Here is a 13441-nt window from a genome sequence, read left to right as displayed (position 1 = left end):
CACCGCTGTGACTGATAACACTCCTGCATTCCACCCAGAGAACGAACTTGGTATCCACTTACCTGAGAGAGCCACTCCAGTGCAAGGATCTGATTTATTGCATATTGCAACAGTTTGCCCGATCGGCAATACATCCAAATAATTATTAGTGCTAAATAGGGAAATCTGTGTTCGTTTTCTGGACTTGAAAGTTGTTGCATCGCATTCCTGAGGGTTTTTACTTTCAGAATCACCCCATTTTGTACATAATAAAAGTTAAAAATAAAAAAGTTACGGCATGAACAGTGACGGTCGGTTTTTGCTGTACAAATACCTAAAACGGTAAAGGGTTAAAAAGTATGAAGATAAGGGAAAATTGGACAACAAAGTACATAGAATGGCTTGTTAGGACACGGCAAATTGTTCTGTGAAGGTTTCGGAACAATTGGACCAACCGTTAAGGAGTTAGAATTTCGGCCAGGTTTCCGGCCTTTTCCCATGGTTTACAATTTGCCCAGGAAGCCAGTATCGATTTTTTATCAAAACCCACGATTTATCCTTTCCTTTTTGGCCTTGTGGTTATGAATGCTGTCTGCTGACCATGAAGTTGTGAGTTCAAATCCCAACCTATCCTCACGTCAAACTTTTTTTCATTGTTTTGGTGATCAAGCTGGTACAAGACAAAGAAGGTGGCTGCACCAAACGACTTGTTGTTGGAGCTCGCGCTTCCTGCCGAACAGACTGACACTTGACTGGCTCACGCCATGTGAACACACCCACAACACTGCAATGGTGTGAGTGAATTATAATGGAAGTCATCGCGTTGTAGCTTTTTGAGATTTATTTTAGTTTTTCAAGATCGCCAATTTATTTGAATTTAGCAGTCAATGCCGTCTTCTATCAGCGTTCACAAGCGTTTGCTTTTCTCAAAATGTCGTCGAAGTCACACGGATAGCTTTGCCAAGTCATGGCCTTGGGAATGAGTCCGTGTCGATGTCGTTTTCGTCACACGGTGAGTAAATTGCATCGCAGCTCAAAGAAACTATTTTGGTCACAAAACGGACCCATGCAGCTCGTCAACATTCACAACACTTTCGTTTCGACATGTCCTCTTTGACTCCATTATCGATACGAGGAAGAACTCGTTTGTTGTAAACCAGACGTACGTCCATGACTGTGTCAACGTGAGTGAGTTGTCATCTTTCCTGCTTTCGCGCGGAATATTTCTTCGAGTTCACAGTGAGTTTTTCCAGGCAGCGCTCGAGTGCTCATACGGTAAGACGCCAAACTCCGCGGGCGATCGCCAGGGTTGTAAATCTTTTTGAAACGGACTGTAAACCATATTGTCTTCTGCACAAATAGAACTGATTGTAAAGACGAAAGATGAAGAAGCTATGGTTAAATTCAATGGTGTAGTTACTGGTAACATAAGAATGCTATTTCATAGCATGCACAAACTGGCAACTAACAGTGACGTGAGGGGACGCCTAGTAGTAGTTTTTCACCCGATTTGCTATCCCTCCATATTATACTGTTTTCAGAGCCATTTTAGCTCTCTCGACTGTTTTCACAGCCATCAAAAAAATTCCCGGGATGTACCCGAGACACAAAAGAGAAAAAAGAAGAAAAACAAGTAGTGCCTTACTGGTATCTTGTGCAGCTTGCCAATGACATTGAAGTCAGCATATACCTCCTCCAGACCCATCTGAAGCAGCAACATCACCAGCAGCAGCGGCAACGGCGGTGGAAGCAGCAGCAGCAGCAGCAGCAAACACACTCGTATATTCATTCCATAGTGACTCCATGTGTCCATCCATCTCCATTAACCATAGTGTCATACTGGCTGGGTCCAAGGGCCATACAGAACATGGCTCAGAACATTTACACTACAGTAGAGGTGGCAGCAGCACATTCACACCAGCAGTGTGGCAGACAAGGCTGATCATGCGTGTGCTACTGCACTGGCACAACACACTTACCAAAGAGTGTAAACCGTTGGGTAGTTCAGACAGGAGGTTTCCATTGATGACCAGCTTCTTCAGACTCTTCAGGCTAGTCACACCGTTCAGTTGCTCCAGCTGACAGAAGCTCAAATCCAGTACCTACAGGGTACGAAACAAGTAAAGTAATCATTAGTAAGGAACGACGTCATCATTAGTAAGGAACGACGTCATCATTAGTAAGGACCGACGTCATCATTGGTAAGGAACAACGTAATCATTAGTAAGGAACGACGTCATCATTCGTAAGGACCGACGACATCATTGGTAAGGAACGACGTCATCATTAGTAAGGACCGACGTCATCATTAGTAAGGACCGGCGTCATCATTAGTAAGGAACGACGTCATCATTCGTAGGGACCGACGACATCATTGGTGAGGACCGACGGCATCATTGGTAAGGACCGACGTCATCATTGGTAAGGACCGACGTCATCATTGGTAAGGAACGACGTCTTCTCGCTCCACGTACACCGACATAACGACATGGACCCAGACAACAGAGGCAGGAGCACACAGAGTGAGGGTAGTAGGCCGCAGCCAGATGTGAACCGGAATGCAGAAGAAAACTAGGAGCAAAAGCAGGGGGAGAGACCCCAGGAGGAAAGAATGAGTACATTCACCTAACATAATTAGGCCAGGACAAGCACCACTTCGGACGGTCAGATTAATTTCTCTGGACCGAGCCAGCCGGGAAAAAACCCCTCGCGCTGACGGATGCAACAATGAGGGAAAAAACTGGGTGTATAACCCCAAGTGGCAACATGGCAGCATAAAAACAGGCACAACATTATCTACAGCCAAGAAAGAAAGGGAACAAGATGGGCAGACATGAAGGGTGGGAGGGTGGGGACACTGGTGAGACACAAAAAACTGACTGAGAAGTCGGGCAAAAAGAACAGCAACAAAAAGAGAACACATCAGATTCCATATTCGCCAGAGAAATAATTTTGTTGCGTGAGAAGTCATTTCTTGCCTCACTCGCTCCGCTCGGCCGGCGAGAAATATAACATCATTGGTAAAGAACGACGTCATCATTGGTAAGGAACAGCGTCATCATTAGGCTTGTCCACAAAATGTTTTCCATTATTTTTGAATTTTGGTTGGATTTTCGCACTTTGAATTTTTTTGGAATTTTGGCCCCATCAGGATTGAATTTTGGCCGTTTTTGGAGAACGACAGTGATCAAGAGGGAAAGTCAAACCATGCCTCTTGTACCGGTATGTGTGATCAAGAGGGGGGTTATGTACTCTTGCAGTGATGTCACATCAGGAGAGTACATGTGCTGCTCAATATATTACCAAGTTTGACATGTGAAAACAGTACTTTCAAATACACACAGCTTTGACCTTTGCCTTTTTGACACCCATCCCCGAATTTGGAAGCACACAGACACACATGATAAGCAGTTTGTGGATTTTTTGGAACTATTGGGTACGAGTACTGTAAAAAACACTCATCATTGGTAAGGAACGACGTCATCATTGGTAAGGAACAGCGTCATCATTGGTAAGGAACGACGTCATCATTGGTAAAGAACGACGTCATCATTGGTAAGGAACGGCGTCATCATTGGTAAGGAACGGCGTCATCATTGGTAAGGAACGGCGTCATCATTGGTAAGGAACGACGTCATCATTGGTAAAGAACGACGTCACCATTGGTAAGGAACAGCGTCATCATTGGTAAGGAACGGCGGCATCATTGGTAAGGAACGACGTCATCATTGGTAAAGAACGACGTCATGATTGGTAAAGAACGACGTCATCATTGGTAAGGAACGGCGTCATCATTGGTAAGGAACGGCGTCATCATTGGTAAGGAACGGCGTCATCATTGGTAAGGAACGGCGTCATCATTGGTAAGGAACGACGTCATCATTGGTAAAGAACGACGTCACCATTGGTAAGGAACAGCGTCATCATTGGTAAGGAACGACGGCATCATTGGTAAGGAACGACGTCATCATTGGTAAAGAACGACGTCATGATTGGTAAGGAACGGCGTCATCATTGGTAAGGAGCGGCGTCATCATTGGTAAGGAACGGCATCATCATTGGTATGGAACGACGTCATAAAATCAGTGGTAGTAGTAGTAGTACAGTTGAAATTTTATTTTGTATCGCAGACCAAACGGGCAATGGTGCCCTATATTATGATGGCGATAAAGTAACGGTCGAGAGCCAAGGATACAACAAGCAAGCCTCCACGAAAGAGAGAAAAACACAGAAAACACAGACTGCAAATACTCAAAAAGAAAAAAGAGAAAGGGAAAAAAAGAAAAAGAAAGAAGAAGAAAGCACAGTTGAGTCACAGTTGAGTCACGACTCCAAGTCCAAGCCTAGATGCTGGCTAACCATAAAAATAAACCTTTAAAAGTCTCTTGAATGATCTATGGCAGGCGAGGGACTTGAACTCTTGGGGCAGGGCGTTCCATAATTTAACAGCAGAAACGAGCGGCCGACAGTCACCAGAGACTCGCCTGGTGGCAGGGACAACATACGCATTTGGATCGTTGATCCGAGTGACGCCTTCAGTCTGGCGACGTAGGCGCTTGGACAGGAGATTACTAATTCTGGCGGTGTGGATACGAAGCATGAGGAGGCGGAGTTTACAGTGGGCGTTTTGGATGATGGGGATGAGGCCTAGACGGGTGTAGATGGGATCTGTGTGGGAGGGGAATGGCTGGTTGGCAACGCAGCGGATACATCGCTTGTCGAGGACCGAAAGCTGATGCCGTTGGTGCGCAGAGAGAACCGAGAAGAAGGCATTAGATCCATACAACATGTCCGGTAGTATTAACGATCTGTAAAATAGCAGGGCTTGTTGCTCAGTTAAGCAGGAGCGAATGGCTCGCAGCGCCGTCAGTTTCTGGGAGGTCTTCCGTGTAATAGTTGCAACTTGAGTCTCCCACCGAAGCTGGGTGTCGAGATGTAGACCTAGATATCGAGCATTTGTGGTCTGAGCTAGGGGATTTCCATTGCATTCTATGTTAAGTAACAAGGGCTGCCTGCGAGACGCATGAAGGGCTAGAACGTGGGTTTTGGAGGGATTTAGTATTAAGCCTCTTTCTTCCAGAAAGTTGGCCAGGTTGGAGACTGAACGGGAGAGGGTTAAATTTAAGAATTCGACGGATTGACTGATGGCGTCTAGCAGGATATCATCAGCAAACAGCTGTGAGTGGGCTGGAGCTGTGATCTGTTCTATTTCCATTGTGTAGATGGAGAACAAAAGAGGACCCAGCACACTTCCCTGAGGAACACCACACTCACAGGGAGAGAGGGCGGACGACTGGCCATTGCTCAGGACGACTCGCTGACGGCGGTCAGTTAGGTAGCTCATGAACCAACTGAGAGCCGTTGAGGTAATACCAAGCTGAAATAGATCTGTAACCAAAATTTGGTGTTTGACCTTATCGAAGGCCTTGCTCATATCGACAAGTACAAGACCTGTATGGCGCTGCTGATCCGCTGCCTCCAAGTATCTGTCTACAGCCAATGTCAGGGCATCTTCTGTGGAGTGAAGTGGGCGATATGCGAACTGGTTTGCGGGGAACAAGGAATTTCCGGAGAGGAACTTACAGAGTCTCGTGTGGACTACCCGTTCTAGGACTTTGGAAACTATTGGTAATAACGATATTGGTCTATAGTTCTTAGCGACAGCTTTGTCGCCTGACTTGAAGAGGGGACGAACATCCGCAATCTTCAGAGATGCAGGAACAACACCAGAAGCCAGAGATGCATTGATTAGTATGGTGAGGGACGGTGCAAGGACAGGAGAACAGTGTTTGAGGATTGCAGCTGGAACCTGGTCGCTGCCTGCAGCTTTGCGCACGTCGATGTTGGAGAGCAGCTTAGCGATCTCTTGCACACTTGCTGGAGCAAATTCTTCGAGGCATTCCTTCTTCGTGGGACCCAATGGGGCTGAGAGACGTAGTGGTCTAGTTGGGTCTGACACAACACCGCTGAATTGGTCACTGAGCTGTGAGACACTGACGGCTGGTGGAACTGAGGACTTGTTACGACCGCTGAGGTAGTTGATGGTCTGCCAGGTTTTTCGTGCGTTGGCCTGACTAGCAGCAAGAAGGTCCCTAAAGTAGATGGCTCGGAGATGTCGTGACATACGCTTGGCTTCGTCTCGGGCAGAAGTGAAGACATTGCGTAGTGCCGGGTCTGCAGGTGATGCTTTCCACCGTCGATGGGCCGCGTCACGTCGCTGGACTAGGTCATGTAGAGCTGGCGTCTTCCAGGGGAAGGATTTCCGGGTAGGAGCTCTTGGGCGGTGTAGACGGATAGGAGCATGAGTGTTCAAGGCCGCGACAAGTTTCTCCAGCCACATATCCCACATTTCATCTTCTGTCCGCGCAAAGCAGAAGTTCTCTAGATCGCTATTTAGAAGGTGGTGTGCAAATTGACCCATATCAATTCTTGCAATGTTACGGCCACGTCGCACGGTCGGTGTGCAGGACGTTGTGAGTCGCAAATCAAGTGCCAGAGCGAAGTGGTCACTGATTGTACAAGGTACTACGACACAAGAGTTCACATGATCGTCTCCGACCAGAGCGAGATCCAGGGTTGTTTGGCTGCCTTGGGGTCCAATTCTGGTAGGACTGTCCACTTGGTTCTTGATGTCGAAAGAATTACACAGGTGCAGCAAGCTGTTTAGCTGGGGGCTGTCGCGGGAGCTTACATCGACATTGAAGTCTCCAACAAGGACCAGAGGTGATGTGGGAAGTGTGGAGATGACAGTGTCTAGTGCATTCGTCAAGTCTTGCCAGAATTGCACAGGAGTGCCTGGAGGACGGTACACACCACCAAGGAGAACCTTGGAACGCTGCCCACTGACCTCTAACATGAGCATTTCCACCTGGGTGTCAGCCTTCACAATTCGGGCTCGGAGATGATCTCTTACATATGCTGCTAAGCCTCCGCCATGAGTTGGCCTGTCGCGTCTGACCAGGGTGTAATTCTGTATGCGTAGGATGTCATCGGAAACGGAGGTTGTTAAGAAAGTCTCTGCCAGCATCATTATATCAACTTTATGGGAAAGAATATAATCTTCAATGTCATGCTTTTTATTGAGAAGATGGCAAGCATTTAGGAATCCTATTTTGAGGTTACTTTTAATTAATTCATGCTGCAGGGGATTTACAGTGGGGCAACTATTTCGTGGCTGAAAGATAGGTGCATGAGGGTTTAAGGGTTGAAAGGGGGCTGCGTGAGGATTTAAACAGAACATTTAGTGCTCCTCTGCAGCTCGACCAGTTGCTACACTGTCAGCCTTGAAGCGCCATTCTCGAACTCTGACGTTTGAAGGCCAGAATTCCGGTTCCAGAACAGTAGCTTTGTGTTGTATTGGCAGAATTACGTGAGCAAAGGCCAACCCGAAGTACTTTGTCTCAGACACGGAGCACTTGATGACAGGTATATTTCGGCGTTCACACCATTTGGCGATCGATTCTGATGTGCACCCACTATTGACATTTCCTACATACAAAGCGCAACATTTTGTGCGGGATCCTCCCTGTAGTTGATCAGAGCGCTTGGGCCGGTTTTCATAGTACGACGTGACCTGAGTGCCTGGGTGACTTGTTTGGGGTCGTGTAGTACTGGCCTGCTGGCTGGGGCCTCCCCATAGTAAAACCTGTAACTAAAGACCACCGTGACTAGCGACCAGCCTGGTACTACCGACCACTTCGCCAGGCACGGACGGTCTCATATTCAAAATCCACTGTGACTAGCGACTACCTGCTGAACGCGACCAGCGACCGCCTTTTCTTGCCCCAAAGACGATTATTGACCCGTAAGTAGCGACCGCGATGTACGAAATCAAATGTTGCTCGAAGCTCCTTCTTGAAAATTTGCTGATTTTCCACGGTCCTGAAAGGACTCTTTCGATACTACAGCTGAACAAATGAACACAGGTCATTTTGACTGTGGAATCGGTGTGGACTGCACTACACCTGTCCAAATTTCAAGCTCTGTCAAGAATAAACACGATAGGAAACGTCTTGGAGAGCGCATCGAAAGCGCTCTCTGATCGATGTTACTACTCGGAGGAGAAACGAAGACAGAGCGGCTCTGACACCCCAGTCATACAGACGAATCGACGATGGCATCAAGGAATCCAGAAACAAAGCAGCACCGCAAGGTCCTGATGCTGAAGGATCGCGTTCATGCAATCGAGAAGTTACAACAAGGACAGTCGGTACGATTGATCACATGAAAAAATTGAAGCCCAGCGTAAAACGAAACTTCTACAGGGAACGTTTGACTCCTGGTTTCAGAAGTAGCAGCTGAATTTGATGTCTGCAAAAAGTAGTCTTCTCCCCCTGTCTCTCTCCGTCTCTGGTCTCTCTCTCTCCAAGTGTTGTTTGACCTGAAAAAAGAATGGCATTGCGCAAGTTCTGGGGAATCGTATTAGCTGCATTTTGACATACATATATACGGAATCCATATATGGTCGCGCAGTGCAAACCTCTAACTAAAGACCACCTGCCACTAAAGACCGCTTTTGCTGGCACCAAGGGGTGGTCGTTAGTTACAGGTTTTACTGTAGTAGTATTTATTATTTTACTAGGGCAATCCCCACAGACTGTGAGTCTTTTTACAGGGTACCCTAGGTAAGTGCGTGAAATAGAGCTGAATGAAGAAAGCCTTAAGTGCGTGAAATAGAGTAAAGAAAAAAGAAAACGGTGGCTGCATACTGTGCCATTATGTGTTGCAAAAGAGGCTGCGAAGAGTACTGTTGAACATTGGGGTATGGGGTAAGCAATATCATTATGAAAATAAATGGTAAGCAGTGATGTCATTACAAAAGTAAGTGGCAAGCAAAGTCATCATCAGAAGTCATTGATAAGGGAGAGGATCACACAGACTCCATGCCATCTATACACTCTGATTGCGCAATCCACACTGATATCAAGTACCACTTTAACTGAGGGCAGGGGCAAATTCAGTTAGATCCTGGGACGGATATATACCTTGATGCCATCAATCATTTTTCTGCATCTTGTCCACATCCATTCACTGCGGTGTGATGAGCCCACAAGTGGGATCGTGTCTAAGTTCACCCAGAGTGTGTTCGGGGATTTCAGGTGTCGGCCTTAGGGCGGTTCAATAGCCACTTGAGTCCTCTTTGCAAGATTCCCAGTTTTTGGCTGGACAAGCCGATTAGACTCACCGTGACTTGAGCCAGGTTAGACATCTTGGTCCACTGTCGAAACCCTTCTTGCTGTCGCTTGGCGGCTCTAAGTAGCAACAAGGGAAATGATGAACGTGTACTGAACGACCAGGATCTACAGTACAATGGGAACCTGGGTGTGAGGTTAAGCGGGCTCTATGGGCGCATTTTCTGATCGGAGTAGAGTAGTGCACTTGCAACAACAGGAAATGACTCATGTCCACATGACATAGTACATCATATCAACACCATTTCACCGGTGCAATTCATTCATAAGATTGAATTATTGTAGTACTACTAGAAATATGTAGACATGGACAGAACACCTCAGACTTACCCTGAAGGCCGTGGAAGATGCTCAGACAGTTGCAGGAGGAATTCTTCTTGCGGAAGCTTTGAACGTGGTGCTGCATTCTCCTCCAGAAGTAGTGGTGAAAGTTCCAACTTAGCCTACACAATAAAAGAAGTTTCAATTTTGCTACAAACTTGGTCTGTTCTGTACAGACACATGGAACATTGGACTTCATTTGAATCAACAGGTCGGCAGTCACTGTTCAACTCCGCTTCTTAGGTCTAGCAAGGTCAAAACAACTAGAAGTGCTTGCAGTTGCTGTCCAATACCCATACATGACGTATACCGGTATATGTAATCTTGCACTCTATAGTACTGTCTTCAAATGGGCAGGCCTTCGTCCCCGATGGTAAAGACTGGATTCAGCATGGTAACATCCGCGATCAACATGGTAAAATGTGTATTCATCATGGTAAAATCTAGCAAAGACTGGGTTAAAAATGGTAAAATCTGTGTTCACCATGGAAAAATCCGGGTTCGTCATGATCAGACTAGTGTTTTAGGTAGACAGAGCCAGGTCACTGTTTTCTATAGCATCTTATCATCCTTACATCATCCTTCAAGCTGAACTCAATCACATACTCTGGCAAGACCATGCGCTCGTCTGGTGCAATCCAGACCTGATGATCATCATGCGCAGGGCAGGGTATAGAATTCCTACCAGTGATCTTTCCCTGATAACACACAGAGTAAAGCACACACCAAAGAGTATAGAATATAGATATAGCTCATCATGTTGCTGCTGCTGCCGGATAACATTCAGCAAAGCCGGAGCATAGTCAGTAGGTAGATACTTGTAGTATCCACATGCATCTTGGAACAGCTGTGTTTCCCAGTATTCATCACGCCCAATTGCGTGCCCTACAATTCACCTTCCTTTCCCTACACAGTTTTAGATGTCATTCCTGTTGCGCAACTGTTGCTCGTGTTGCGTAACCAGGGCCGGCAGAACCGGTCAGGCTGGTCCGGCCATGGCCGGACCACTTTCCCAGCTGGATGGTCCGTGATTCGTGCAAAACCGGTGTAAAAAAAATCCAGAGGTACATGACTCGACTGTATTGCCGACGTGTGATGTGCTTCGAAGTAGCTCAGGACTCCGTGACCGGCACTGTATGGCTGATATGGATAACAAAAAGTTGTGTTTGTGTTCTTTTACTATAATTTTCTGCATTTTCTGGAGCGTTGGAGATGCCCAAATTCGCTCTATTTCACGTAAATTCTAAATATTTCTCCCGGGGGAGGTCCCCCGGACCCCCTCAAAGGTTCGCCGGACCACTCCCAAACTCTTTCCTCCGGCCCTGGTAACTGTTGCTCGCTCCTTAGAGCACAGCGCAGCAGTGTGTGTATGGTTAGAATCAATAGAACAGACAGCTCAGTCACTACAACACTAAAATGTAGAGAAAGCCGATCGGCAGACCTCTGCTTGCACATCACAGTTGGCAATCAGTCCCATGGGCTGGCCTACCGATCTCATAAGAGTGGCAAAGTCACAGTCAACCGAGTAGACTGTGCCTGGAGACGGCGATGTGAGAGAACTTCTGCAGCAGCACAGTACAGAGTACACAGTACAGGGTACAGATAGCCTGGTGATGTTACTCGAGTCGGTCACATATTCTCTACTTCTATACGGCCTTCTATACCCCTGTTATCGCTGGCAACGGAGCAAATAAATGACTGCAGAGAGAGAGTCCGAATATGGTACTCCCATATCCGGACCTAGACACTTGCCTTCTGCTCTGACAGCACTCTTTTGTTTCGAAAAAAAACAAATAGCTACAGCCTCGGAGCACATCTGAAAGGTCTGGATATGAAGATGAGGTAACAAGAGGTGCGTCGCTTACTAATAGTACTGTTTCCTGTACACACTTTTAAAATTAATGTCCAAGATCATGTGACTATGGTGCAGGCAGAACAGGGGGGGGGGGGGGAATTATTCAGACATAAGCTGCATAAGTACTCAGTGCCAGGTTCTTGAGGTTTCTATGGCAACCATATGCACACACCTAGCACTGGGTTTCCATGGTTTCCATGCACTACTCATCACCCTAGCTAAGCATTGTCATTGAAACTGGATACATTTTTACTAGGGGTGAAGTTGGCACTGAGATCCCGAGTTCGAGTACTCTGATTTTCTCTGATCGAATATTCGAGTATTCGAGTATTCTTCATCTCCTAAAAATTGCATACCAAGGGCCTTACAATCACATGATACAACCCTGATTGAACAGAGTAGGAGTCATTTTTCTCGGGTATAATTATTGGTTGGTGGGTCATTTGGGCTCTCTCTACTCGTGAACAAATGTTCACCACACAGTCTGCACATCAACATCTGCCGACTGCTGCTCTGAAACTGCAGGTTTCTGTGGTAATGCATATACCATGTATGAACGAGTACTCTGATTCATTCCGAGCACGATTATTTTTGAAAAAAACGAGCTAGTACTCGAGTATTCAGTATAATTGTTTCGCCCCTAATTTTTACTCATAGTGAAAAAGGGCTGTGAACGGTACCTGGATGCCTCGTTGATTCGTTTAATTTCACCAGAGTAGACCTGTGCAAGTACAACTTGACCTGGATAAGGAACGTACACACACACACGCACGCACGCACGCACGCACACACACACACACATGTACACACACACACACACACACACACATGCACGCACGGACGCACACACATGTACACACATATACACATACATATACACACACACACACTTGTACTTGTACTTGTACTTGTTGCTCACTGCCAAAACTGGTCACGTGGGTCTCCCCGGAAGAGGGGAGAGAGACTCAAAAGGAATCTTGGAAAGATGACTCAACTGGCTATTGAACCGCCCAACGGCCGACACCCCCTGAAATCCCCAAAACTCTGGGTGGACTTGAAAATGATCCCACTTATGGGCTCACCACACCTCAGTAAGTGGGTGAGGACAAGGTGCAGAAAAAGGATTGACGGCATCAGGGTATCCGTCCAGGGATCCAACTGCAGTTACCCCTGCCCCCAGTGAAGGTAATACTTGCTCCTAGTGTGGGTGGCTAAATCAGAGTGGATCTGATCTAAGCGTCACTAGCATCATTGATTACACAAGAGTTAATCTAGCCAGAAGCAGTCCATGGTTAACAGGTATGTATACTTCAAATAGAAAGGATACGAACCCTGAAACCAACAAAGGTGGCAGATACAACAATACACCTTCAAGCAGCCGAGCCTGTTGGCAACAGACCCAACACAATCAGGCATAAGTGTACCCACCAACCGGACTAGCTGGCACACACACACACACACACCCACAAAACAGACGTCCATAGATACTGTAGTTGCACTGTTGGAGCTCATTGGGAGAAACAGTTCATTGGGAGAAACAGTTCATTGGGAGAAACAGTTCAATAGGAGAAACAGTTCATTTCCTGCAGCATAGAGAAGTCTATGGATACCATGCATGTTACGAATTCACCTGTACTGGGACAATACTTTCTCGTCATAATTATTGACTCGAGAGACCCAGAACCAGTGATTGGCTGGAAGACTAATAGAGCACTAACTAAATAGAGGTTGAAGTGCCTGAAAGTCCAGTGGATACCGTAATGTCGCGTGCATTAGCCGGGGCTTATATGCCTATAAGCCGGTGATGGAGTCAGGCTTGTACACAAGACAGGCTTATACACGAGACAGGCTTATATGACAAGCACCACTCAATGACCAGGCTTGTATGCGCAAACTGCTGACTTGTATGCGCAAACTGCATGGCCGTCGAGCGCAGCTGGTGTTGATTTCCGCATCTTCCCACGTTTTCCGCGTGTGCAAGTGTACGGTACCATGCAAACATGAACATGTAAAAGGCGCGCTCACCAGTCTTGCGTAGTAGCCCGGCTTACGCACGCGACACGTGGCGCGTCTCGTGTACTGGCCCGGCGTATGC

General features: G+C 46.8%; 1 protein-coding gene across 1 annotated transcript in view; it reads right to left on the bottom strand.

The window, feature by feature from the left end:
* LOC135814161 (leucine-rich repeat-containing protein 9-like) overlaps positions 1-13441 on the bottom strand; it is an 86481-nt gene that overhangs the window by 49140 nt on the left and 23900 nt on the right. Inside the window, exons 17-23 of the mRNA XM_065327238.1 lie at positions 12027-12087; positions 10981-11053; positions 10067-10189; positions 9501-9613; positions 9164-9230; positions 1959-2081; positions 1625-1684 (exon numbers count right to left, since the gene is read on the bottom strand). Of these exons, the coding sequence (XP_065183310.1) occupies positions 1625-1684; positions 1959-2081; positions 9164-9230; positions 9501-9613; positions 10067-10189; positions 10981-11053; positions 12027-12087 (620 nt within the window). The remainder of the gene's footprint in view (positions 1-1624; positions 1685-1958; positions 2082-9163; positions 9231-9500; positions 9614-10066; positions 10190-10980; positions 11054-12026; positions 12088-13441) is intronic.

This window comes from Sycon ciliatum, chromosome 4, assembly GCF_964019385.1.
Source record: "Sycon ciliatum chromosome 4, ocSycCili1.1, whole genome shotgun sequence".
NCBI lineage: Eukaryota > Metazoa > Porifera > Calcarea > Leucosolenida > Sycettidae > Sycon > Sycon ciliatum.
This window is presented reverse-complemented; position numbering and strand designations above follow the sequence as displayed.